This window comes from Emys orbicularis, chromosome 2 (assembly GCF_028017835.1).
Source record: "Emys orbicularis isolate rEmyOrb1 chromosome 2, rEmyOrb1.hap1, whole genome shotgun sequence".
NCBI lineage: Eukaryota > Metazoa > Chordata > Testudines > Emydidae > Emys > Emys orbicularis.
In genome coordinates, this window is record NC_088684.1 from 59,616,138 (window position 1) to 59,642,059 (window position 25,922).

Genomic DNA, 25,922 nt, shown 5'->3' on the forward strand with positions numbered 1-25,922 from the left:
CCCCCATCTGGAGAGACTTAAGAATTCCCATAAAGGCCAGAGCCTCCCTTGCAAATAATAAGGAAGTGGAGACTGTGTTAGAACCACCCAGTATAGATAACTGGGTATGTTCAGTCAGATTCACCCACCCTTGGAGGGGGGAGCCACCGAGGATTCTGTTACACTTTATCTCTAATAGATGTACACTGATCTTGGGGAAATCCAGGATTTTGGTGACCAGTCTCTCTGTTTTGAGGGGACACAGGAACTGTACATTCAGATTTTCTCATATGTAGCAATAGACTAAATATTACACAGTTTTCATTGAATAGTAAATCCAAGCATTTTTAGGAGTCTGTTGTCACTCTGGGTTACTTTTTAGATCTTCTGTTATATTGGGCTGTCACTAAAAATGTATTTTGAATTGAGGATTATTAAGATAATGCAATGATCAGATGTTGCATTAATTTTAGGTAATATTTTTTCTGCTAATGTTCCCATTTAAACTCAAAGATAAAAATAAAAAAGAGATACAGAATAATTAATATGGATTGGCATGATTGTGAGTGCAGATTTGCTAAATTAATTTGATTTATAAGATATTTTGAGGCCAAAATTCTGGTTTGGATGTTTAATCAGTACTGCAGCATGGAGCACAAACAAGGGTGCAAAGTGTTCAGATGCGTATAATTGAAACATTAGCATAGGTGGTGGTATGCTCCCAGAAAGTTGTTATTGTTTGCTTCTGTTTATCATTTAATTTTCATGCAGTGCTCTTGAAATTATATGTATTTTGTGTGCATATTGGTAAATATGCATAAATGACAGTGGGGGGGAAAACTATAGTGTGAATAATATAATGTGAATTTAAAATGATAAACAATAATAATTGTGTGGTGTGGAAATGGGAGTGCAAAGACTCTTTCACTTATGCGTGAACTCCGGATCAGTCTAATGTTGTTAGCTTCCATTTTCTTTTTAAATGTAGTGCTCATGAAAAGATAGTGCAGGGACAACGAGACAGGTGCTTTGCAAGGTCTTCCAGTCTGCTCTCCACCTCTTTGTAAGCAAAGAGTGCCTGTCATGCCAGACTGTGTGTGTGTTTGCTCTGTACTTTAGTCAAATATCTACTAGGGACCATGATGAAACCACTACTGTATATCTATTTCATTGCTATCCTACAGAAGGATTTGAGCCTACAATTCCAGAGTTGAAAAGTTAACCCACTAGCCCTGCTTCCCCATATCACGATGGAGGTTTCTTTAATCTCGGTCATAGTGGTTTGCTTGGTATCTGTCACAGACTACTGTGGACTTGAAAAATGATAATACCTTTTTAAGAGCTCTGTTCTGTCATTTAATGCGTAGTTCTCTTTAATGCAGAAAAAGCAGCAGCGGCCAATGAAGATGAAGTACAAAAAGCGGATGTATCATCTACAGGTCAGAGTGTCATTGACAAGGATGCACTTGGACCAATGATGCTTGAGGTGAAGTTCCCAAAGTTTTCTTTACATTGGAGTTAATTCTGCTACATATAATATCAAGATGAATGTCATGGAGTGAAAAAATCAAATTGTAACTCACTCTTAAAGGCATGATCAAATGTTATCACTTCAATAAAACAGCAATCCTTGCTACTTAGGATGCCATTCCATATCACAAATACAGAGCATGCTGCTGATCCTATTGAATTTAATTCAGTGACAAAACATTGATTCCCAGGGGAGCAGGATTAGAACAATAGCATCATATTATATATTTAACCACTGTAGTTGTGGATATTTCTTGAGTTCCAATATTTTTATGAAATGTCCTAATTTTGTGTGCCTTTCCGGAATATGGAGATTTAGTAAACCCATTTGTATGCTCGCATTGACTTACAACAAGTATACATTTGGTGGGGAGGGAGTATTTCTCTAAAATTATGCATCATTGCTACACATTGTTTTAATTACTTTTGCCATTTCTGCATAGGTAACATGATTGTTTTCCCTCCTGATTACAAAAACACACATCCATGAGAATTCTTCAGGATAAATCTTTTGATTAGCTTAGCAAAGAATTCTGCATGACTTTAACTGTGTGACTTCCATTGATATCAGAAGAGGCTGAATGGTTGAAACCTTAACTCTTAAATGCACCCTTGATATCATTGTTATCTATAGTGCATACATGTCATCTAGGACGCTAACATATTAAACTACTGTCATTTACTCTGTGTCACTGATATTTTATCTGTTTAAGATCTGTTACAAACACTTAATACACATTCTGACAGTGATCTTTATCTGCAAGGAGGAATAAATGTTGGTTTAGACAAAACTAAACAAAAAGCCCTGAGTCTAGCTAGAGGAACCAAGGTTGACAGATATATAAATTACCCCATTATTCCCAAAATGTAGCATTGGCCAAGCTATAAACCCTAATAAATATACCAATGATAAATATTTGAATTACTTTCCATGACTCATTAGATAAAAACACAGAAATTTGACACTGTTTCCTGAGCTGTATATGGAATTAGGGCACTGAAAAATTCTCAACTACTAGGCAGAGCACTAGATAGGTTAGACAGATTAGACAGACTGAAGAAGTTGTCCCCTGAATAACTAGTGCATTACACTCAATAGATGAAAACTTTAATTAATATTTATTACACTTGCTCACTGAACTGAATGTTGCTGTTTTTGCTAACAAGCAAAGTTAAACCTCAGAGCTCATACATGGCAGTGTAGTAATTCCAGTCTTCATGTAGATGTTAATTGATCATAAAGATCTGATTTAATCACACACACACAATTAATTTAAGGCTAAAAAATTATCCCTATCTCACCCTATTGTGCTTAACTATTGCAGTACACAGGGTATTTAAAATCACAGGTGATACCCTCGTGTTACTTTATTAGGATTTAATTTATTTTTCTCCTCTACCGTGAAACCATTCTGCATTGACCATAAAAAATTAAGAAATGATATTAATAAACTCAAGCCTTTGCGCAACAGATTCTTAAAAGGTCGCAAAGTTATTATGCATTCTCTGTGAAAAGACCACAGATGTATTCTGTGTATCTTTATCTTTGTAAGGAAATGCAATCAAGTATTTTCATCTCTTTAAAAGTCTCATAGGCTTGATGAGTCCACTTTTTTCTCTTTATGAAGTAAGGAAAATAATGGCAAAGGCAACTGACTGCATACTAGTTATCTGATTTAGAAATGTAATTCTCTTTTCTATTAAACAATTTAATTGGGGGAGGGGGTGTCCTCATACTTGCAAGTGTTTCCTGTTGAAGAAAGTAAATAGAATTCATCATCATTTGCTAGTTCTGATGGGATTTTCACAGATTTCCTGTTTAAGGCAGGGGAGTGTGTGTGCAAAAGAGAGTGAGACAATAATCCACAGCAACCCAAAGAACAAAACTTTGTTTTCTTTTCTAGTACGTCCTCTAAAAGAATTTCTGTTCTCTTATTCTCTCTGCCAACCTCTTTGCTCCTTATATGATCCCCTGTCAGAGCAAGAGTCCTGAAGGGAAGGGTGCAAGATTACATTATTGTTCCAACAGTCTGCCATGGTGCAGTATATCTGGGGAAGAGAGAAGAAATCAGCATTACAAAGTAGAAACCTCGATAAGTTTTAAATAATTTAATGCCATAAGCTGGTTTGATAGCCTAGCAGTTACCCTAAAAGTAAACTGATTTTGCCTTTTGCTTCTGAACATTAGGAGATGAGAACACTCTAGATAGGCCATAATCACTACGCAGACTCATGCTACTACTTACCGATCCCTCTAGTCAGCTCAAGAAATAGCAGTGAAGAAGTTGCATGGAGTGCTCCCCCACCAAGGAGGTTGCTATAATGGGAGGCTTTAGGTTGTGGACCATATAAGTTGAGGGGAATCACTGAGATGCTGAAAACCCTGTTAGACAACTACCTGCAATTTGGTGGGTCCTGTGGCACCTTTAAGACTAACAGAAGTATTGGGAGCATAAGCTTTCGTGGGTAAGAACCTCACTTCTTCAGATGCAAGTAATGGAAATCTCCAGAGGCAGGACTAACACGGCTACCCCTCTGATACCTGCAATTTGTGTCTTTGAAAGTCTTCCGAGAGGGACTGAGGGACCCGCTGCCGAATTGACGCCGAAGAATGAATGAAGCGGCGGCGGCAATTCAGCGACAGGTCCTTCCCTCCGAGAGGGACTGCGGGACCTGCCGCCGAATTGCCACCGAAGAGCCTGGAGTTGGCCCTTGCCTTGGGCGCAAAAATTCCTTGTTACGGCTCTGCCATCGTGCATAGATACAAATACAAAAAGACATTGATCTGCACCAGTGATGTCAATAGGAGATTTGCTATTAGAATTGGGGCCTAAAGAAATTAAAACATTTTAAAAGGTATAGTTTACAAATAAATAAGTATGCAACTGTTAAGAAACTATATAGAAAGGAGGCAAGTCTTCACAAATAGGCAAGGGTTAAAATAATTAGAAACAGAAAGAAGGTAGTGGACACAATGCAAAGAACAAACAGACAAAACATAAGAATTAAAAATTCTGACAATTGACAGAACAAACAAGCACCTAAAATATCTAAATTCAAAAGCAGTTGGAGATGATAAATGTGTGTGTGTGTGTGTGTATACACCTACAATCTTACTTTTATTATATATAATTTTAAAATGGAACAAACAAGACATTTGCCAGTCATTATCTTGAATGCTCTGCTTGTATGTTGTGCCTTCTTTTACCCATCTTCTTCTGTTTTTTTTTTTTCTTTCTGTTTTTATATTGTATGCTCTTTGGGGCCTGGACTGTGTCTTTGTATACAGTATATCTGTGCAACATCAATCATATTGTAGACACTACTGTAATATAAATAATAAAACAAGCGATTTCCTTTTGATATGCTATGGGGTCCATGGCCAGATTTTTTTTATATATATTTTTAAAATCTGGATCTGCTAACAGCTCAGTGCTGTGTAGTATTTGTAATACACATCTACAGCCTAGTTATGCTGCGAATGCATATTAAGGATATTGCAGGTTGTGTATTATAAAAGATTTAGCCATTTATATCACATGCCAATGTACAGTGCTGTAACAACTCCTCCTTGTGCTGTACTCAGGCTTATCAATAGTGTGGATCCACTCACTTTTATTTCTAAAAAATCATGGATAACCCTGTTGTCCTGTCAGTGGTTTGTTCCTCTGCCTATAGGTACAAAATTACCTTCTTGCATTTCCAAATCAAAATGGAAGTTAAACACTTTTTTTCAGAGCAGCCTTCTGAAGAGTCAATATATCAGGCAAAGGGGCAGAAGGTTCGTGTGGGCTGAGCTGGTAATTGAATGCTTGAATCCAATGGATTTCATAGTTTGAATTTAAATCTCTGTCCCCGGTCTGTTTACATGTCATAAAATTAAACAGAGAGGAAGGTTCTGAGTTATTCCTAGGCATTTATGCACAGTCATGCTTGCATCATAAGAACAGTCATTGCTAAGCAACAAACTAATGCTTTTATCTTTGCATGAGAACGTCTTACTGAGCCTGAACTTTTGTTTTCTCCTGGTTAGGGGAGAAACAAAAATATAATATTCAGCATATGTTTTAAAAGGAAGTCAGCAAATAGTTTTCAAAAAGTCCAGTAACTTGGCTGTCACAGTAGACTTTCAAAATACAATTTTTTCTTTCTGCTTTTAAGTACTGGTTTCACAATACTGTTGATATGAAATCTACATCTTACAATCCTTTTCAGTTTGTTAGTATTATATCTTGAGTAGAATTTGATCCACTACATGGAATTTTGTATTCTTCTCATCATTTCAGTACAAGCTAGCTGGGGGAGAGGGGAGGAGGAGAAGAGACATCTGTCCTCTAAAAGAGGTTATTGTTTCCTGTATATCTTTTGTTAATCAGATTATGGCTTTTCTCTTCATGTTTTTCTTCTAGGCCCTAGATGGGTTCTTCTTTGTAGTGAACCTGGAAGGTAACATTGTGTTTGTTTCTGAGAATGTGACACAATACCTAAGGTACAACCAAGAAGAGCTGATGAACACAAGTGTATATAGCATCCTGCATGTAGGGGACCACAATGAATTTGTCAGAAACCTGCTGCCAAAATCTTTAGGTATATTCATTTCCAACAAAAATTTGCAATTGCTCATTTATATTTGTCAATGTTTTCATTGCTTCACTTAATAGCACTCAGTTACTTAAGTTAAAGTCCATGTCAGATGTACTGTGTTTATTGTCAGTATGGCCATAGGCTATGTAACAAATGATTGTTTCTCAAAACCAGCCTCCTTTTGTCTCAGCTTTTGTTCAAAGCTGCTCAGAGTAACTCGCAGATGTATGACTGACATTGCTGCAAGTTCTTTAGAGTGAATCCTTACAAGCACAGATAACATTATCTGTGTGAGTTCTCCCCCACCTCCCACATGTAAACTGGTTATTCTAAGAAATGATTCATAACTACAAGGAAGAGAGGACATTTTACAATAGAAGGACAGAAACTGCCTTGTGATTAGATGTTTTATTTCATTCTTATTTTTATTATCCCAAATGTTTATCCCATTTCTTTTTAAGAACGGTTTGTATTAGCTGCAGCTATTGCTATGTTCGTTTATACTTTATTTCTACTTATTTCTTATATTTTAGCTTTTTAGTACTACCTTATTTTCATGTACCTTTGTTCACAATAGTTTGAACAGAATTATGGCATTTCTGTTCATTGTAACATTGTTATGTCAGTGAGGTCGTCATAACCTCTTTTTAAAGATTAATATTAAAGAATAGAAAATTATGAAGCATTTTTGAATGGCTAAGAAATGTAAGTCACTGCATTGTTCTTATCAGCCTTTCCTGTACCTTTTCCATTTATTTATTATTTTTTACAAATAGCTGAGCAGGACTGTGCATGGTATTCTAAATATGGCCTCTTTAGTACCTTATGCAGTGTTAGAATAATTTGTTCTGACTTTTGTTCAATACCTATATTTATGCATCCTAGGATTTTGTTTCCTTTTTTACTTCTCTTAAGCACTCTGGAAAAGGTTTTAGTTTTATCCACCATTGGACCCAGGTCATCCTCCTACGGTGTTCTACATCGTAGCTGAGGATACTCATTTTAATTTGTCTCTAGCCTCCTTGCCTCACGTTTATGTACACTGCATGTTAATTCTTTATCTGCCAATGTTCCTACTCTGTCCAATACATTTTGAATGATATTGCCCTTCTCTTTTGTATTAACCAACGCACTCCCAGATTTGTATTGGCAAACACATTACTGCACACACTTTCTTCTAGGCTGTTGGAAGATAGAGTTAACATAATCTGTCCAGTACTGATGGCTGTGTCAGACAGTTGATCAGGGTGCTTCATCTCTTTTTTGGGTGCAGGTATTTAGAACTTTGTATTGCCTTTCTGTTCTCTTTTTAAGCTGCTTAACTAAGGAAAGACTAGGTGGCAGAACAAACTAGGGACTGTGATCCATTTAAGTGACAAGGATGAAATTACTTTGCACCAGCTGGATAGGACTCTAATATCAAAATTGTATTGTTTATTAAATGAGTGTTTCCCCCAGTTTACAAAGCACCATAATTAATTCTCTTTTTATATGTGCACTCCGGATGATTGGTAGGAATGACTACTTCTGAGACTAATCTTATTATATGAACTTTGCTTTGCTCAGTGAATGGGGGACCTTGGTCTGGTGAAGCCCCTAGGCGCAACAGCCATACTTTTAATTGTCGGATGCTGGTAAAACCTTTAACTGATGCTGAAGAAGGCCCTGATAACCAGGAAGCACATCAGAAATATGAAACTATGCAGTGCTTTGCAGTTTCTCAACCAAAGTCCATCAAGGAAGATGGTGAAGGTAAATGGTGTATATTTTTATTTTGCTTATTTTAATGATGTCTTGACCTTCTCCTTCCAGGCCTACCACAAAAAATCATAGATCAGTAGCGATCTGCAGTGAAATCAAGATAAAGTGGTTTCTCCATAGCAGGGAACAAAAGATATGCAAGCTTTCCCTTTTCCTTTAAACTGTGTAACTTTCCTCTTAATTTGCATTACATAGGCTGGCATGCCCACAATTTGTTCAGACACACCAATATAAATTGGGTGTAACTTCATGTGTTTCATGCACTGGACTTACACCAGTGTAATTATAAGAGGAATTTGGCCCATTGACAGCAAAATTTTGTTAGGCAATTTTTGAGTTATCAGAATGTGAAGACTATTGTGGTTCAGCATTTCCTTCAGTATTTACTCCATCAGTTAAATTTTCTCAGATGCATTTTGAACACTCAGAGTGGCTAATTGTGAAATTTCCTCCTCAAGAAGCACAAGTACTTTAGACATGTTTGAAGGAATGTGGTTTAGAAATTGCAAAGTTATGTAAATGTTCAAGAATTGTGTTCTCTATACATGCAATATGTTATTTTCTGTTAAATATTTTCTAACCTGTCCAGCTACAGCTAAAAACATACACATGCAAATAAATGCAAAAGTTTATTGCATGTGCTATCAGTTATGAACCATAGGCTTTTCTCAAGAATAAGAAAATTTAAGAGCGGAATCTAACTGAATGCAATGTTATGGCTGATGTAGGGTAATATCCACAAAGGAATCCTCACAGAGATTTTCTTGCAGAAAACCCTCCCAGTCTGTGACTTTCAGTGAAGGCGAGGACAACATAGACCATATCAATGCTTTCCATCCCTTGCTTTCATGAGTACTAAACCTATTAGGTTTAATCCAAAAATGTAACGAAAGATATATTTCTTTTGTGTTCTTTTAAAAAAAAAAATCTTTCCCTTCATTGGTTTCCCTGCTTCAAAAAATACTAACGTAATATTGTTTCATTTAAGATTTGCAGTCTTGCTTGATTTGTGTGGCAAGAAGAATTCCAATGAAGGAAAGGCCAATTCCTCCCTCATCAGAGAGCTTTTCTACTCGCCAAGATCTGCAAGGTATTGTGAAAACAGAATTTTGGGAGGTTGGGGTTTTTTGGTTGGGGTTTTTTAAGAGAATCACTAACAACTATTTTATTTAACCCAGGCAAGATAACTTCACTAGACACTAGCACTATGCGAGCAGCCATGAAACCTGGCTGGGAGGATTTGGTGAGAAGATGCATTCAAAGATTCCATGCACAGCATGAGGGAGAGATATCTTTTGCCAAGAGGCATCATCAGGAAGGTTAGGTTTATATTTCAGTGTTTTCTGTATTTAAATTGTGTGTTTGTTGCTTTGGGCATTGGTCATGCTCTCTTTACATTACATCCACATGGGACGATTAAGGGATGTTGAAAGCCTCCCTCTAAACCAATATCTCCAATGAACAGTAAAGAAAACTTATCTCTGGGGAGATCTTGCACCACTTTTCTGTCTCAATCTTACCATTCTTGTTACTACTCTGACAAATTAAAGGGGTGCTTTGTGATATGCTTGTAACTCATCAGCCATCTGTGCTTAAATGTTCAAATCATTGCAGCTGTCTTAGAGAGAGAAATCGGGGCAGGGGTTACTGAAAACTTTCATTACACATTATTTCACCATTCTATCAGCGTACACATTACAGTGCACTGAGACAATTCAAGGCTCTAATTCTACTTCTCTACAAAAAATGGATATTCACTATCAAAATTCACTACAAGAAAACTTCGCTGTGACCTGTTGAAGCTGCAGCACTGATAGCTAGTGTAAGCTGTAGCATGTTGTACTACATTGAAGGCAGACCACCAGCTGGGAGGTGTTCTAGAACACTGCCCTAGCAGTCAAGAACATAGATAAAAAGGGAGGGAGAGTGCAGGATAGTGTAGGGTAGTGGAAGGTCTCCCATGATGTTTCTTAGGGTGAGGTGATTTTATTTTTTTATTCAGACATCATTTACACTAGCTCTAACCATGAGCCAAATACTGATTACTTATGTTGAGTAGCTGATTGTGGAGCAAAATACTCCCACATGTAAGGTCATCAGAATCTGGCTCCAAATGTGTTGCCTATACTTACGTAACAGTCTGCATGGCCACATACACAGCAGGCATGTTGTTTCACAAACTGTGCATTTAAAAAAATATTCTAATCTACAGCACATTGGCTAGGCATACAGGAAATGTAGTCTTAGGCCCTAGGGTGGCCAGACAGCAAATGTGAAAAATCGGGTCGGGGGTGAGGGGTAATAGGAGCCTATATAAGAAAAAGACCCAAAAATTGGGACTGTCCCTATAAAATCGGGACATCTGGCCACCCTATTAGGCCCAGACTCTTTAGACTTCATCAGGTCACAGCTTTGCTGAAGTTTGGGGACAGAGCAAAAGAGGGTATACCTGGAGAACACTCAGTCCAGATACAACTTTGGGTCATTGTCAGAAAACAGGAACTATGGATATAGAATCAAAAATGAAAGTCTTTCAAGCTGATTCTCAGTGACAAATGCAAAGTGTGGCTGGTTTCGTTGAAATGTACCCTCCTTTTATTGGCCAAAGTGAGAAACAAGGCATTTCCGGAAGAGAACTACGGAAACATTCTTGTTTGCTTAAAGCATTAGTTCGAAAAATGATTTAAGTAGCGATTTCACATCTATCCTGCTGGCATGAAGTGTTGGAATTTCCTGATGTGGTGTTTGCCTGTGCTGCTAAGGTTGAGAGCTCTGAACTTTGTGGTGTCCAAAGGTTAAATTTAAACAATGACATACCTTGCAGTGAAATTCTGCTTTGCATTGTTTCATAGTTGTTGGTTTTTGTTTTTCTTTTACATTTTTACTCTGCCAAAGCTCTTCTGGTTGTCTAACTTGTGTTTCCTGTTTCCTCACTGCCAAAATAATACTTTCAAACCTTGCAGCACACTATATAAGAACAGTGTGGGGGCAGGGAAGGAAACCAATCATACCAGAATTACAAGTGTGAAGAAACTCTTCTAGCACTCTATAAGGGAGTAATAAAGCCACACTTGGAAAACTGTGCTTGGTGATAATCATTTCTTTATGACGGAAAATTAAAAAGCATACAAAAAGAAAACAATTCAGGGATTGGCAGATACTATTCATAATAATAAAAATACACAGAAAGTGTGTGTGTGTGTGTGTGTGTGTGTGTGTGTGTGTATGTGTGTGAGAGAGAGAGAGAGAGAGAGAGAGAGAGAGAGAGACTGTCAGGATTTAGTTCCAAAATCTAGTCTAGTTGCTGTTTAGCTAATATGTTTGATGGTACCTGATACAGAAACTTTTTTTTTTTTTTTTAAGTTCTGGGGAAATAATCAATTAGGGGTAGGCATTTAAACATTCCCTATAATATTTGCAACTGAAGCGTAACAGCTTTGAGATTGTGCATGAAAATCAGAAATTGAAACTGGTTGATCTAGTTTCACTATCTAAGGGCAAAAATGTAAGCGAACAGCATAAATGCTTAGATTTTGCTTTTTTAAAAATATTTCAGTTTTAATTAGAGATGGGTCACAACAAGAGACCTGGAGCCACAAAGCTGAATTTGGTGACATTCGGATCTAGATCCAAACATAAGAGCCCCGGCATATCACTGTGTTATAGATCAAAACAAAATCATGAATCCAAACAACCCCACCATTGGGGAAGTGTGTCTTAGACTCATCTCTAATTTTGATAATCATTTTAATAACTTGTATAAGAAGTTTCATCGTGTGTTTTTTGGGTTTTTTTAATATTTGCTTTTTTATGCAGATAAGTGTCCCTTTTAGAGATGCTTCTGCATTTTTTAAAGGGAACAGAGAGGATAGCTGTTACAGGCGATTTAAGCAAGGAACAAAAAAGAGGTGGACATATGATAAAGGGCTGGATAGCAATGACATTTACATAAGATGTCTTCATGAGGAGTAGGTGATATGCATGGGGAAAAAATTCTAAGAGGAGCAAAAGGAATTAGACAAATATTTAAAGAAAAGATATTGCATATCTGCTAACTCAAAGGAGGAATTGGCTTCTGGGCCTCTCCTCCACTGAAATGCATTGTGTTCCCAAGTTCTAGTTTTGCTGCTTTTGTGGATTCTCTCTCTCAGGTATATTGCAGATTTGTTATTTCATCTGCCTTCTTGATGTGATTGCTCTACAGCACGTGCTCGTTCCCTTACTGTATATACTTTACATCATGCACCTCAGTGTTTAAAATCCTCAAAACATCGTTTTTTCTTTAATAGCCCTTACTTCTTGTGTAAAGTGAATCACACAACTCCTGTTGCACCATAAGGATGCACCCAAACAGCCATTACTGATGGATTTAGGTTTTATGTGTATAATCTACTTGTATTATGGTTCCTCATTAATTGTGGTGTTTGCTTATTTACAGTGCTGAGGCAGGGACTAGCATTCAGTTCTGTCTATCGATTTTCCTTGTCTGATGGCACTATAGTTGCTGCCCAAACGAAGAGCAAGCTCATCCGTTCTCAGACTACTAGTGAACCTCAGCTTGTAATATCCTTGCATATGCTTCACAGGTAATATTTGTTATTTTTAATAAGCCTTTTCCCTTACTTCCCCACTCTGCGCACAGACATAGTGAGAGTACAGAGTTGTATTGTATAGATTGTTTAGACTGATCGACATTTCAGCTGGTCTACCACTGCTACCATTAAAGCAAAATAAAAGTTGTTGAGATCAGTAAGAGACTGTGTAGGCTGTGCTCAATGGCTAGGCAAATAGCATGCTGGATTTTCCCCTCTAGGACTCTTGTTAAATATCACAAAATCTATCTTGAGCTCATGCTTTTAATTTTAGTATTTTAGTTCCCTGTGCATTTTGCTTGATAGAAACCAGAAACTTGGCTTGCCTTGCTTTGCCATGACACAACTACCTGTTAAAAACGTCAGAGGTAAATTCCTGTAGTTCAGGGTGTGTCATGGGCCTGGGCATAGCTGTGTGTGAAAGACTGCAGTGTGACTACTAGAGCATGCTTTGGGCGCACAAAATATGTCACTTTGCAAGACTGGCAGTCACATCACCTGATCATGTTGGTGCTTGGAGTAATGATTTCACAACCACGCACTCTGATGCAAAATACATTAATATATGGCACCCTAATTCCAGAGCATTGCCTCCAAAAAGTGAGAGACAAGTCAACAGTATTGAATTCAAGAGTAAATAATCACTGACCCTATCACTTCAAAAATAAATTATGAATTAGGTCATGAAAGGTACTTGTATATTGTGTCATATTCAATGTACAACTGTTACTCAGGGTTTTTCATCACTGTGCTGTTTGACTGCATATCTACGTTACTACTTGTTTAGGGAGAAGAATACAGCTATAAATCTAATTCAAACTGAAACAATTTTATGGCAATTATGGATTTGGGAATTGCACTCAACTCACTGAAAACTGCTATTTAACAACTTGAAACGTGTTTTGTTTGGATTAGTATTTCATGAGTGTCTGCCAAAGTTGTAAATTAAGGAAGAATTGTCAGGTCAAAAATTATACATTTTGGTATAGCAAGATGGGCTTTAAATATCCTTTCAGTTTTTACTATTTATGTTGTTTACTTCCACTTAGCTAATAAAAATAGCTAAGGGTTGGTTTGTAGTCAGCTTCTCTTCCTGGTTCTCATGCGCTAGCACTGCAAGATTTGAATGTTTGGCTGAAGTTCTTACACTGGGCAAATACTGCAAAGGAATGTTTACATCCAAACAAAAATGCTTATATGTTAAATTAAAAGTTCATGAACACACTTCCATTAATATTTGTTCTTGAAAACCCAGGTGGTTTGGGTTTTTTTGTTGGTGTTTTTTCCCCCCTCAGAATCTAAATGTTTTGATCTAAACTACCTGACAGTGTCCCTTTAAAGCTTGAAAAAATGTCTGATTTAACAAGCTTAATTTTTACAACAGAAGAATAAAAAACCTTGCATTCTCACAGAATATAATTAGTCTACATTTTACTTAGCTGTTCTTTAAAGAACTTTTTCCAAGTTTCCTTTCTCTCTGTCTGCTGCTTTTTTCTACCCTCTTCTGTGATATGAGCTTCACCTTGCATATGAAAAATCTGTCCAGAACCAGAATGGTGTCACACTCGTCTCATTCTGAATTTTTTTCCAGTAGTTTTCTTGGCTCCCATACTTGGAGCAGCTTAGACATTTCTGGCAGCTCACTGATGTGACTTTTTAAACTTGCTTTTCACTGGGAGCCTAGCTGGCAAACGCCACAGAAGCTCCAAGCCTATGGCAGGGTTTGTTCACAGAAGTTCAAAATTCTGGTGAACAGCTGGCCACAGCTGTCCTATAAATATGTATTTAAATAAATACAAATATAAGTATGTATTTCTAGGACATTTTTTTAAGGAGGTGAAATTAAGAAGTTGAAACCTCCCTCAGTTATGGAAGGTAACTCATTCTGTATTGAGGGAAGAGATATATTGGGTATATAGAGAGATTGTAATTGTAACCTATCTACTGTTTGTAATTTAACTGAAGTGTAATTTTTTTTCTTTTAAACCATAGATGTATTAATAAGCTACTGAAAAACATACTGTAGTTGTTCATTGAAAACTGTGCATGTGTAGCAATGCTGGTAATTGTAGATGGCTTTTGTCAAAAGCATTATCTTGATTTTTAATTGCAGGTCTGCTCTCATATTTTTGAAAGAGATTTTAAAATGTAATTGCAACTTGTAAGATCTCTTTCGTTTTAGCTAATAGACTGTTGTTTTTTCCCTTCACGGTACAGAGAGCAAAATGTCTGTGGAATGAATCAGGATTTGACTGGACAAACAATGGGGAAGACATTGAACCCAATTAGCTCCAGCAGCCCTGCCCATCAGGCCATGTGCAGTGGGAACCCAGGTCAGGATATGACCATCAGTAGCAATATAAATTTTGCCATAAATGGCCCAAAGGAACAAATGGGCATGCCAGCAGGCAGGTTTAGTGGTTCAGGGGGAATGAACCATGTGTCAAGCATACAAGCATCCACTCCTCAGGGTAGTAACTATGCACTAAAAATGAATAGTCCCTCACAAAGCAGCCCTGGCATGAACCCAGGGCAGCCAAACTCTATGCTTTCCCCAAGGCATCGTGTGAGTCCTGGAGTGGCAGGAAGTCCTAGAATTCCACCCAGTCAGTTTTCCCCTGCAGGAAGCTTGCATTCACCTGTGGGAGTTTGCAGCAGCACAGGAAATAGCCATAGTTACACCAACAGTTCCCTAAATGCACTTCAAGCCCTCAGTGAGGGTCATGGAGTTTCTCTAGGGTCGTCGTTGGCTTCACCTGACCTAAAAATGGGTAATTTACAAAATTCCCCCGTTAATATGAATCCTCCCCAGCTGAGCAAAATGGGAAGCCTGGACTCTAAAGACTGTTTTGGACTTTATGGGGAGCAATCAGAAGGTACAACTGGACAAACAGAGAGCAGCTGCCATTCAGGAGAACAGAAAGACAGTAATGATAACAATGTGCCCCAGGTTATCAGTGGTGAGAGGCCTGATGGACCGAACAGACTGCATGATGGCAAAAGCCAGACAAAGCTCTTACAACTGCTGACCACCAAATCTGATCAGATGGAGCCTTCACCCTTGTCAAATTCTATGGGAGATGCTAACAAGGACTCCACCGGAGGCTTATCTGGTTCTGGTTCAGCACATGGAACCTCGCTCAAGGAGAAGCATAAAATTTTGCACAGACTCTTGCAGGACAGCAGTTCTCCTGTAGACTTGGCCAAACTTACAGCAGAGGCCACAGGCAAAGAACTGAACCAGGAGTCCAATAGCACAGCTCCTGGTTCAGAGGTGACTGTTAAACAGGAACCAGTGAGTCCCAAGAAGAAAGAAAATGCACTACTTCGTTACTTGCTAGATAAAGATGATACTAAAGATATTGGTTTACCGGACATAACCCCAAAACTGGAGCGGTTGGACAGTAAAACAGACCCTTCCAGTAGCACAAAGTTAATAGCTATGAAGACAGAAAAGGAGGAGATAAACTTTGAGCCTAATGAACAGGTAAGAAGTCTCTTGGATAAATTTGATAATTCATTCTTACAAGGGTGATGTTTCTGTGTAAATCGGATGTTCTAATCTAGCATTTCTTCCCTCTCCACCCTTTCCATAGCTCCATTGAGAGTGCGACTCTTGACAGTGTCGGTAGCTTAGTAGGTAAAGCATTTTTTCCCTGAGTTCCAGTCTTGGCTCCAAATGGTGGTATTTACCCAAATGGGTTAATAGGTTGTGATCATCACTCTTCTAGGGAGAACAGACCAGTGGTGTGAATGCGGCTGGATAGCAAGCAGACTGAATTACAGCAGTGACCAATCAAAAGTCAACATGTGCAAACATTTACCACATACTGATAGCTAAGGTGCTCTGATACCTAAAGTGCTCTGCAGGCATAATGACACTGCTCTAAAAAGGTATCTCATCTATACTTAGAATAGAGGGAAGCTGTGGTACCTTGGATTAACTCTTAGCACATGCTTATTTATACTTCTCACATCTAGAATGAATGCTTTCCCAAAGATATGTTTGCAGGGCTGATTCAGACGTTGCCTTGTTGTTGCTTGTACTGAATGTGACCTGTAGATGAGACACAAAACAGAAGGACTTTCCTTGTTCAACCCCATTAGTTTTTAACTCAAAAAGCTCTAAAATTCAACCATCAGTTCCTTTCTTAGTTTCTCAGGGCAGTGATCATTTCTTCCTATGTATGCACTGCACTAGCACTGATCCTGATCAGGGTTTCTGAGTGCTACTCAATCCAAATAAAAATGCCCAGGAGTAAAGTAGATGGGTCTGTACAAAACAGAAGAATACACTTGATTGGCTTCTGCACGTGGTTCACTTCCCAGAAATATCCTGTACAGTGGCAGTCAGAATCATTCTGTTTTCACTGCTCCGTGGAAATAATGACACTGCACAAAAAGTAAACCCCTTTCATATGTTTTATTTATTTATTTATTTTAAAAATGGGTTATCGCAATAACAGCTCTGGCACAGGGCATTTCCTGGGGAATTAATGACTAGCTGGGGTTAATGATCCATAGCTTCAGCCTGTGCCATCAACTCTCCCAGCTGGTCATTAATCCCTCGGCAATGCTTTGTGCCTCAATCCTTACTCTGTAAATCATGATCAGTTAAGAAATTATGTAGACCTGCATGACTCTCTCAAACTCGTGGTTTTTTTCCTTTTATATTGTGCATATTTAATTTGATTCTTAGGTGTGGGTTTGCTTGCTTGTTTGCTTGCTTGCTTGCTTGTTTTTGTGGGGAATTCTATTCTACCATTTCCCCCTTCCTGATTTTGGGGGATAGACCGCATGTCCTAAGCCTAAACCACTGCACACCATCTGCTGTGTCAGCAGATTCTAACCTAGAGAATTCTGTCAGCAGATTCTAGAGAAAAAGTAATAATCATGGAACACAGCAGCCAAAAATGCTATTACAGCAGGGCACCATCCCACTGTTCAGAGCACATACAACTAAGCATTTTCTAAGCCGTCTTTATTTCTTTTGCTTGGATAAGTCTTGACAGCTGCTACCATCCCTGAGGAGCGACTATAATTTTTCAATCCTTCGTACCCTTCAGGAGGGAAACTGAGCCAAATTATACTAATTTCCTTAGTGATTAATCCTCGGGCCTGGATGTTAATGCAGTTCTCTATACAGCTAATATTCTGTAATGCCTTAAATATAGCTAGAATGGGAGCAATCGGATTCTAAATGAGAACTTAATACTTCATTAGGTTAGAAAAATCATGGATGTACAGAAAGTTAAAACCAAATTGACAACAATAAACCACTTCAAATGTACCGAACCAAATTCTCTTCTTAGTTATCCCAGTGGAAATCTGGAGTTATTCACTGAGGTCAATGGAATTATGTCAGATTTACACTGGGATGTAAGGAAGGACTTCCAAGTTTCAACTAGCACAAGAATATACCATCTGGTAGTCGCTAGAAGAATTATTTGAGTGTTTATGCCTGGTGCTCTTAAAAGAGGCAATAGGGTACTGTCATGGTTCCCGGTTGCTATCCTTTCCACTAATTAAAATTTCAGTTTCATATATTCAATGGTGAATGCATATATTTTGTGGAGAGGAAATTGCTTAGAGACTTGTGCTAGGTATCCATCCACTAAATTTAAATGTGTAAGTATACTAACTTTCAGTGAAGAAGTTTAAGTTTCAGTATTGCCAGTCCCAAGTGTTCAAAAATATGTCAGGGTCCAAAAACTCTTGAGACTTTTAAAAATAATAAATTTTGGATTTTTTTTTCCTTTTGGTTTTTCAGCCTACAATATTCATGTTTTCAAGCTCTTCTCCACAGCCATAGGAGCTAGAAACTTATTTTTTTTTTAAAAATAATAGTGAAAGCGGAGATTCTCAGTCACATGACTACCAGAGCTGAGGCTGTAAGAAAAACACCAAATGTTGCAAGACTCATGAAAAAATCATGAGAGTTGGCAATACTGAAGTTTAGTTGAGTGGCAAGTAAGGAGATGTCAAAAATACCCTAAATGGCAGCAGTTGTTTTGTAAGAACGCTGAATCCCTGAAGATATTTTTTTTTAAAAGATAATTTCAAAACCTTATTTAAGACTGTGAAACCTTGACCAGAATAACCAAGTGAAATCCAGCATTAAGTAGGAAAGGAAGTGGTGATGAGTATACAACAATGTAAGCATTTATCTAACTGCAAGCCAGTACCCTATATAAATAACCACTTTACCCCAATTATAAAATCACTGAAAATATTTTAGCATCAAAAACTTTTCAGCTTTGGAAAACAGTTTCTCACAGGAAGTGCTCATTACCTAAATTTAGATCAAAGTTGGAACTATTTAATACAAGACTAGGATACAGACTCTTGTTCTAAATTCTTCCATCCTCCTGTGTCATTTCCCTCCCCCTCTTCTTCCTCCTTTATATGTATTTATATGTATATGTATATATATTCCTCCTTTGTGCTTTTGTTACCTACTGTGCAGGTTTATTTAAGATTTTTTCCCCCCAAAGGGATGTTGTATTTTTAACTAATTATTCATTTCATTGTGCCATGTCACAGGAAGTTTTTAAGCAACCCCATAAGAGAGTCGTTTCTGGGTAAGGGGGAGTCTTTGTGTTCTGATGGAAAAAGAGCCATTACGTTTTCTTCTGTTATTTTTAGTGTAACACTTTCTGAACGGGAAATGCTTTGAAGTGCACCACCATACTAAAAATAGCATTCTTCTAGGTAGTGTGTTTAAACATATACGTCTACTGAGCCCAGCAACTGACAGGAAACCTTTCTCAAATAGTGGAAAATTGGCCACAAATTTTACATTGTTACTTCATGGCAGGCCCAGAGGATCAAAAGATGGAGGAGATAGAATGTGAGGGACCCAGATATTTAATTTATCTAGCAGTGACTTTTGTAAGTAGGAAATGAGGTAAAAGATAAAAGAAAAAGATACAGTAAATACTGTACATGTAAAGCTTTTAGTCTTAACCCTTAGAATGCTGACAAGCCCAGAGGTGTTTTACATCTTCTGGAGCTTGTCTACATGGGACATTCAGGAAACTTAAGACAAATTAACTCATGCACATTAACTTCATAGCATTAGTTAAAGTGTATTAAACCTCTGTGTGGATGCTGTCATTCAGAAGTAAAGTGGCCATAGTTTTCTGTAGTTTGAGGAGATTTAAGATCATCTGAATGAGAGTATCAAAAGAGGTATTTCCAGTAGAGACAGGGAAATATCATTATACAGTACAAGGCAATATCATTATACAAGGCACTGGTGAGACCTCATCTGGAATACCATGTGCAATTCTGGTCTCCCATATTTAAGAAAGATGAATTCAAACTGGAACAGGTGCAGAGAAGGGCTACTAGAATGATCTGAGAAATGGAAAACCTACCTTATGAGAGGAGACTCAAAGAGCTTGGCTTGTTTAGCCTAACAAAAAGAAGCCTGAGGGGAGATATGATTGCTGTCTATAAATACATGAGAGGGATAAGAACCAGGGAGGGAGAGGAGTTAAGCGCCAGTGTGGACACTAGAATAAATGGGTATAAACTCGCCATCAGCAAGTGTAGGCTTGAAATTAGGTGAAGATTTCTAACTATCAGAGAAGTGAAGTTCTGCAACAGCTTTCCCAGGGGAGCAGTGAGGGCAAAAAACTTAACTGTCTTCAAGACTGAGCTTGATAAATTTATGGAGGGGATGATATGATGAAACTGCATACAATGGTATGCTAGCAGCAAATGTCTCTAGTGGCCGGTGATGTGACATTAGATGGGGAGGGCTCTGAGTTACTGTAGAGAATTCTTTCCCAGGTTTCTGGCTGGGGTGTCTTGCCCACATGCTCAGGGTCTAACTGATCAACATATTTGAGGTCAGAAAGGAATTTTCCCATGGGTCAGATTGGCAGAGACCCTGGGTTGTTTTTTTACCTTCCTCTGCAGCATGGAGCACGGGTCACTTGCAGGTGTAAATTGTGGATTCTCTGTAATTTGAAGTCTTTAAATCATGATTTGAGGACTTCAGTAGCTCAGGCAGAGGTTAGAGGTTTATTACAGGAGTGGGTGGGTGAGGTTCTGTGGCCTGCAATGTGCAGGAGGTCAGACAGATAATCATGATGGTCCATTCTGGCCTTAAAGTCTATGAGTCTGAAGTTAAAATGTGTTCTAACTTATGCCTATAACGTCACAGCTTTAGTTAATTCATCTTAACTTTCCTGGACAAGCCCCAGGGACTCACCAGGTTCCTGGCTTGCAGGGAAGGATGCTAGGGAATGCTGTGTAGGAAAGGAAGAGACTTGAGTTAGGACTCCTGGGCAGGATCAATCCCACCCCCAGCCCAGTTTATCTTCTTACTCTGCTCTGCCTACCCCGCTGCTAGACCCTTGCTTCCCTGTGACTGGGGTGGAGATTTCCTGGTAGAGATCAGAAGCAGCTCTGTTCTAAAGTATAAGGCAGGGAAAGAAGTCTGGCTGTTGAGGATCAGGCAGACTCCTGCATGGGCTGGAGGCAGGATCGAAGCATTGTATTCCAGAGTTTAGAGAGTGTAGAAATGCAGAAGGGAAGTGGTGCTGCTGGCAGAAGAAAGGGTGAGAGAGAGAACAGAGAGAGCCAAGTTTTCTTAGCTCCACAGCCTTCATTTTATGAGTGTATGCATCCTTGGGTGTAAGTGAACACCCCTAAATCATCCCCCACCAAACATTCTCCCTCCTTCCCAACCTCACTCCCCAGTCATTTGTCTTTTCTGTGTCTTTTAACTTATAACCTGTTTGGGACAGAGACTTTTTATTTTTGTATGTTGTTCAGCAATGAGCATGTTGTCTATGCTAAACAAATAATTAACAAATACACCTCTACCCCAATATAACGCTGTCCTCGGGAGCCAAAAAATCTTACCGCGTTATATCGAATTTGCTTTGATCTGCCGGAGTGCGCAGCCCCGCCCCCACAGAGCACTGCTTTACCGCGTTATATCCGAATTCGTGTTATATCGGGTTGCGTTATATCGGGGTAGAGGTGTAGTCACCTTTATGGTTTTAAGGAACAATATATTTTAAAGTTCCTCCCAGCATGAAAATCCCAATTTTTTAAAAAGGCCCCCACTGGCGGCTTTCACATGATGGTGGGGGAAATATGATATTGGCCTCATGAATGATGAGAAGAAATGGCCTTGTTGCCCGCGGCAGACAAGAGGGGAACCACAAAAACATTGACTATGAAATATTTAGCATCTGATCCAAATTCCGTTAAGATAAATGGAAGGACTTAGCAGGGGTTAAAGTTGATACAACTTTATAAGCAATATAGTGCTTATAGACCAATATATTTTGAAACTGTTTAAATGCTTAAGATGAAATAGCATCTATTTTTACAAAAGAAACATTAGTATTAGTGGAGTAGATGAAAACAAAGTTAATTTCAGCTTTGGAACCCTGTTCATCCATACAGTACTGTCTGGAAAGGTGCTTTGTAAAATACTTGTGACCATTTTTAAGCATGACTGGGTTAGTATTTTGTGGGGTTTAGTGTCATTGCTTTGTTGTAAAGATAGGTTTTCTGTACACAGTTTGACTCTCTTGTGATCATCAGAGCTGTATCAGGAACAGCACTTTTGAAATTGTTGTTACATAGGGAGTTTAAGGTGTGCCTTGTACCCTACCTAAAGTTCAAACTAGGCCACTAAGGAAGTAAATTGAGTACAGAATTAAAATCAGTGGAGAAATCCTATGAAAGGCAGCCAATTAGAGATTTTTTGCACCAATTTCTTCACATGTGGGTGGATTTCTTCCATTTGAGGGTGGATATCAAAGGGTTTTTGTACGCATGTGAGGGGAGAATTTGGCCCTAACAGTAGTGTCTTATTTTTCTCTTTGAAACTGGCCTGGTAATTCTGAAACCTGTTCTCAGTTAAAAGTGAAAATAAAGCAGCAACACTGATTACACTACAACAAAAAGGGGTAGTTAGCTAGTTGCATTGTTATAAGACATCTGTTATCGTTGGCCTTTCCTTACCAGGTTTTTCGTTGCCTCTTCCTCAGGGGAAATGAAAATATCTTCTAGGGAAGAGTGACATTTTGTGACTAAATTGGATCCAATGTTTTCATCCCTAGCTTTTGTTATGCCTGTTGTATAACCCAGAATTATAGTAGCCAGAGTATTAAAAGAACAAAAATACAACTTGCACATGCAAAACTTTCCCCCCTAGTTTACACAAATTTTATTTAATGAAGGCCATATGTCTTAATTCCCCTGTATACTGTATCATCCTTCTGATATTTATGATGCCCATCATTGCTCCCTTCATGACTCTTTCAACTTTCTCCTCCCTGCCCCTAAATTCATATAAAATGCAGCTTCTAAAATCAACTTCCTTGCCTGTCCCATATTTGTATCTCTTCATCAACTTCCTCCATAACAAGTTCAAGGCTCTTCAGAGCTCTGCCTTCCTTACTAATACTCCATCTCTTATCACATTGCTCCCCACCCGCTCAGCCAGGCCAACAGTGCCAGCCTTGACCACGCTCCTGTCTATATCTCCCAAATTTGACCACCCCCCTTCTTTCACACCACACCTTTTGTGTGGATCATGCTCTCTGAACTGATCTATAAGGTTATGGGTGGGAATTGGAGGAGGAGAGGGTAGTACTTTGTGGTTCACCTACAAGAAATCTAGCAATAAGTGTGTAGGCTCACAATTTAGAGGAATAGTAAGGGAGGAAATATTACATTAAGAATTGTATATACAAGGTGTGTGTCTGTTTTTGTATTCCCCACCCTTCAAATGGCTGCTGTGACTGAATCTGTATTCTGTGTTTGTACAATGCCTAAGAAAGGTCCTGATCCTGATAGAAGCCTCGTATATATGTTGTGATACAAAATATATCCAAAGATTTTAAAGTCTTCTGTGGTGAAAATGCTAGAATAGGAGGTCATAATTTTTAACAATTTTCAAAGTTTGTGTGTGAAGAATTTTAACTACATATGTTTAAGGATGGAAGAGAAAGAGTTAAGCAATGCTAAAATCTATGAAATGGACACCTCCAAGAAAAACGCACTGTTCAACTTTTGTGTTTATCTGTTGGATTTTAATTTTCTGGAGGTTTTTTGAGTAAACTGAACTTAGTTGTAGATGTTTAATCTAATTAGAGGTCTGTTCTCTTCTTGCTTGCAGATAGGTAATTCCCACTGATGTTTTTGGGAGTTGTGTGCATAACTAGAGCAAGATAGACTCCTAAATCTAGTAACTAATTAGCAGCTGTTTAATATACAGCACTTCATTTTATTGCCAATTTCTTTTGAATTTAATTTCTACATAGCTGTAATGTTTAGCTTATGCACAGTATTCCGTTTTTAAGCTTAACAAGGAAAATATGAATGTTGAGGGTTTGTTAGTCAAATATAAAGTAATTTTTCTATAGTGTGTCTTAGTCATAAAAAGAGTAGCAATATGATTGTGAGGACTTTATTATTTGTTATATCTACACAAATCGGCATCCTTGCCACCGCTGTGAACCCTCTCTCTCTCTCTCTCTCTCTTTCTCTCTCTGCCAAATTATCATTGCCTTGGTGCTGGGGGAACAGTACACAGTTCACCTGTGCATGAGGCACTCTGACCCTCGGCTGAGAGAGACGTTCCAGTACTCTTGGCAGGGCCGTCCTTGGGGGGGGTGCAGGGCCCGGGGTGGAAGTGATGAATCAATCAATTCTGGGACCAAATGCGCCGGCCAATCACACTGGCTCTCAGGGCCCCCCAAAACGTGGGGCCCGGAGCAGTTGCCCCAATTCGCCGTACCCAAGGGGACAGCTCTGACTCTTGGCACAGTTAAGTAACCTAAACAGGGATGGTTGGGCTGACTGGCTATGTGTGGCAAACACTGGAGGGAGTGCACCCTACCCCTTTTCTACGGGTATAGTGAGTCCTCCCCCACCCCCCATCGCTTCACCAGGCTCCCTGGAGACAATACCTAATGCCTCTCAGGCACTACAGGTATTCACTCTCCTCTCAGTGCTCCACTGGCTATAAGAGCTATGATTGGACCCTATCCACTGTTCATACGGAGAACAAACTGTGCTATATTTTCATTGCAGCCGGGTAGTGAGTTGGATAACTTGGAGGAGATTCTGGATGATCTACAGAATAGTCAGTTACAACAGCTTTTCCCAGATACCCGGCCCGGTGCTTCAGCTGGATCAGTCGACAAGCAAGCCATCATCAATGACCTCATGCAGCTCACAGGTGAAAACAGCCCTGGCACGTCTGTTGGAACCCAGAAACCAGCAATGAGGATTTCACAGAGCAGTGAGTTTGTGTTATAACTGGTCATGCAAGTGTATGAAATTGTCAGATAAAAATGTAGGTTTTGCAATGATGCCCCAAGGGCTGGCAGGCCGTGAAGTAGACAGTTGAGTATTTCAGATCTGCTTTGACACAACAGTGCCATCTGCTGTCCTGATCAATTGGAACCAAAATATTGCACTGTGCTGAAAGTCAGTGTCCTTTTGAAGGGTTAAAGGGACACTCAATTTAAAATAAAATTCACGTCTGTTTGAAAATATTTTACCTGCTATTGTTATAAATAACAATAATACTATATTATTGTTTTTTCCAGCCTGTTAACTTTGTACATTTGACAGCATTTTCTGTATAGTTGTTTTTACTGTTTCCCACAATAAAAAGGGGGAGGGGGGAGGAATTTTTTATTAGGATAAATAGGAAAATGTGCTTCTAAAATTACAAAACTTCCAGCAGGACTTATGGCCAAGTTTAATACCTACACTGAATTTGAACCAATTGTTTTTAATTGACTCAATTTCAAGTTGACAATGTCCCTATAAGTGAAATTACATGTTGTAAGTGAAATATTTAGCTGATTGTGAAAAATAATTACTGCAAGTAAGGTCAGTGTGTTATCAAAAATGAAAGTTGAGATAAACCTGGTTTTTGGTTTGTTTTGGTTTTGGTTTGTTTTTTTAAATCCTGCTTAAATATTTACCCTTATAGACTGGGCTCTAAATACCTCCTAAATATAGTTTTTAGTCATATTATTAAAATACCCATTTATTTAATAAACTGGAACTATTCTGTGGATTTTTGTAAACTTTCTAAACACGTATTTATTCAAGACCAATGGCATCTCCCGTCAGGTAAATTCACATTTTTAACCCTTCAAAACTTTCTTAACATTCTTTTTAAAAGCTAGATATATACTTAACACTACTGACCATTATATCTAAATGTAACATATTACGTGACAAAAGCCAAAGAAGTCAATTTTCAAATTTATTTCTTAGTTTACATTATTATGTGTTCCCTATTTTGTTTTTCATGATCTAAGACTAACATTTTGTTTGTACTTGTGAATGCTTTGCCTTGGGTCAGTTTGTGTCATGGTGTGGATGTGGTTTAAACAGTGTTTAATATACTCACTTTGGTAAGTGGAGGAAGACTATCCTAGGCAGTACATAATTCAAAGAGAAGTCCTTGTGCTTCCTGAG

General features: G+C 38.5%; 1 protein-coding gene across 1 annotated transcript in view; it reads left to right on the forward strand.

Moving 5' to 3' along the window:
* Positions 1–25,922, forward strand: part of NCOA2 (nuclear receptor coactivator 2) — a 261,138-nt gene that overhangs the window by 202,924 nt on the left and 32,292 nt on the right. Inside the window, exons 5-12 of the mRNA XM_065397650.1 lie at positions 1,362–1,465; positions 5,919–6,096; positions 7,660–7,845; positions 8,843–8,944; positions 9,033–9,173; positions 12,293–12,440; positions 14,664–15,933; positions 24,516–24,726. Coding sequence (XP_065253722.1) covers positions 1,362–1,465; positions 5,919–6,096; positions 7,660–7,845; positions 8,843–8,944; positions 9,033–9,173; positions 12,293–12,440; positions 14,664–15,933; positions 24,516–24,726 — 2,340 coding nt within the window. The remainder of the gene's footprint in view (positions 1–1,361; positions 1,466–5,918; positions 6,097–7,659; positions 7,846–8,842; positions 8,945–9,032; positions 9,174–12,292; positions 12,441–14,663; positions 15,934–24,515; positions 24,727–25,922) is intronic.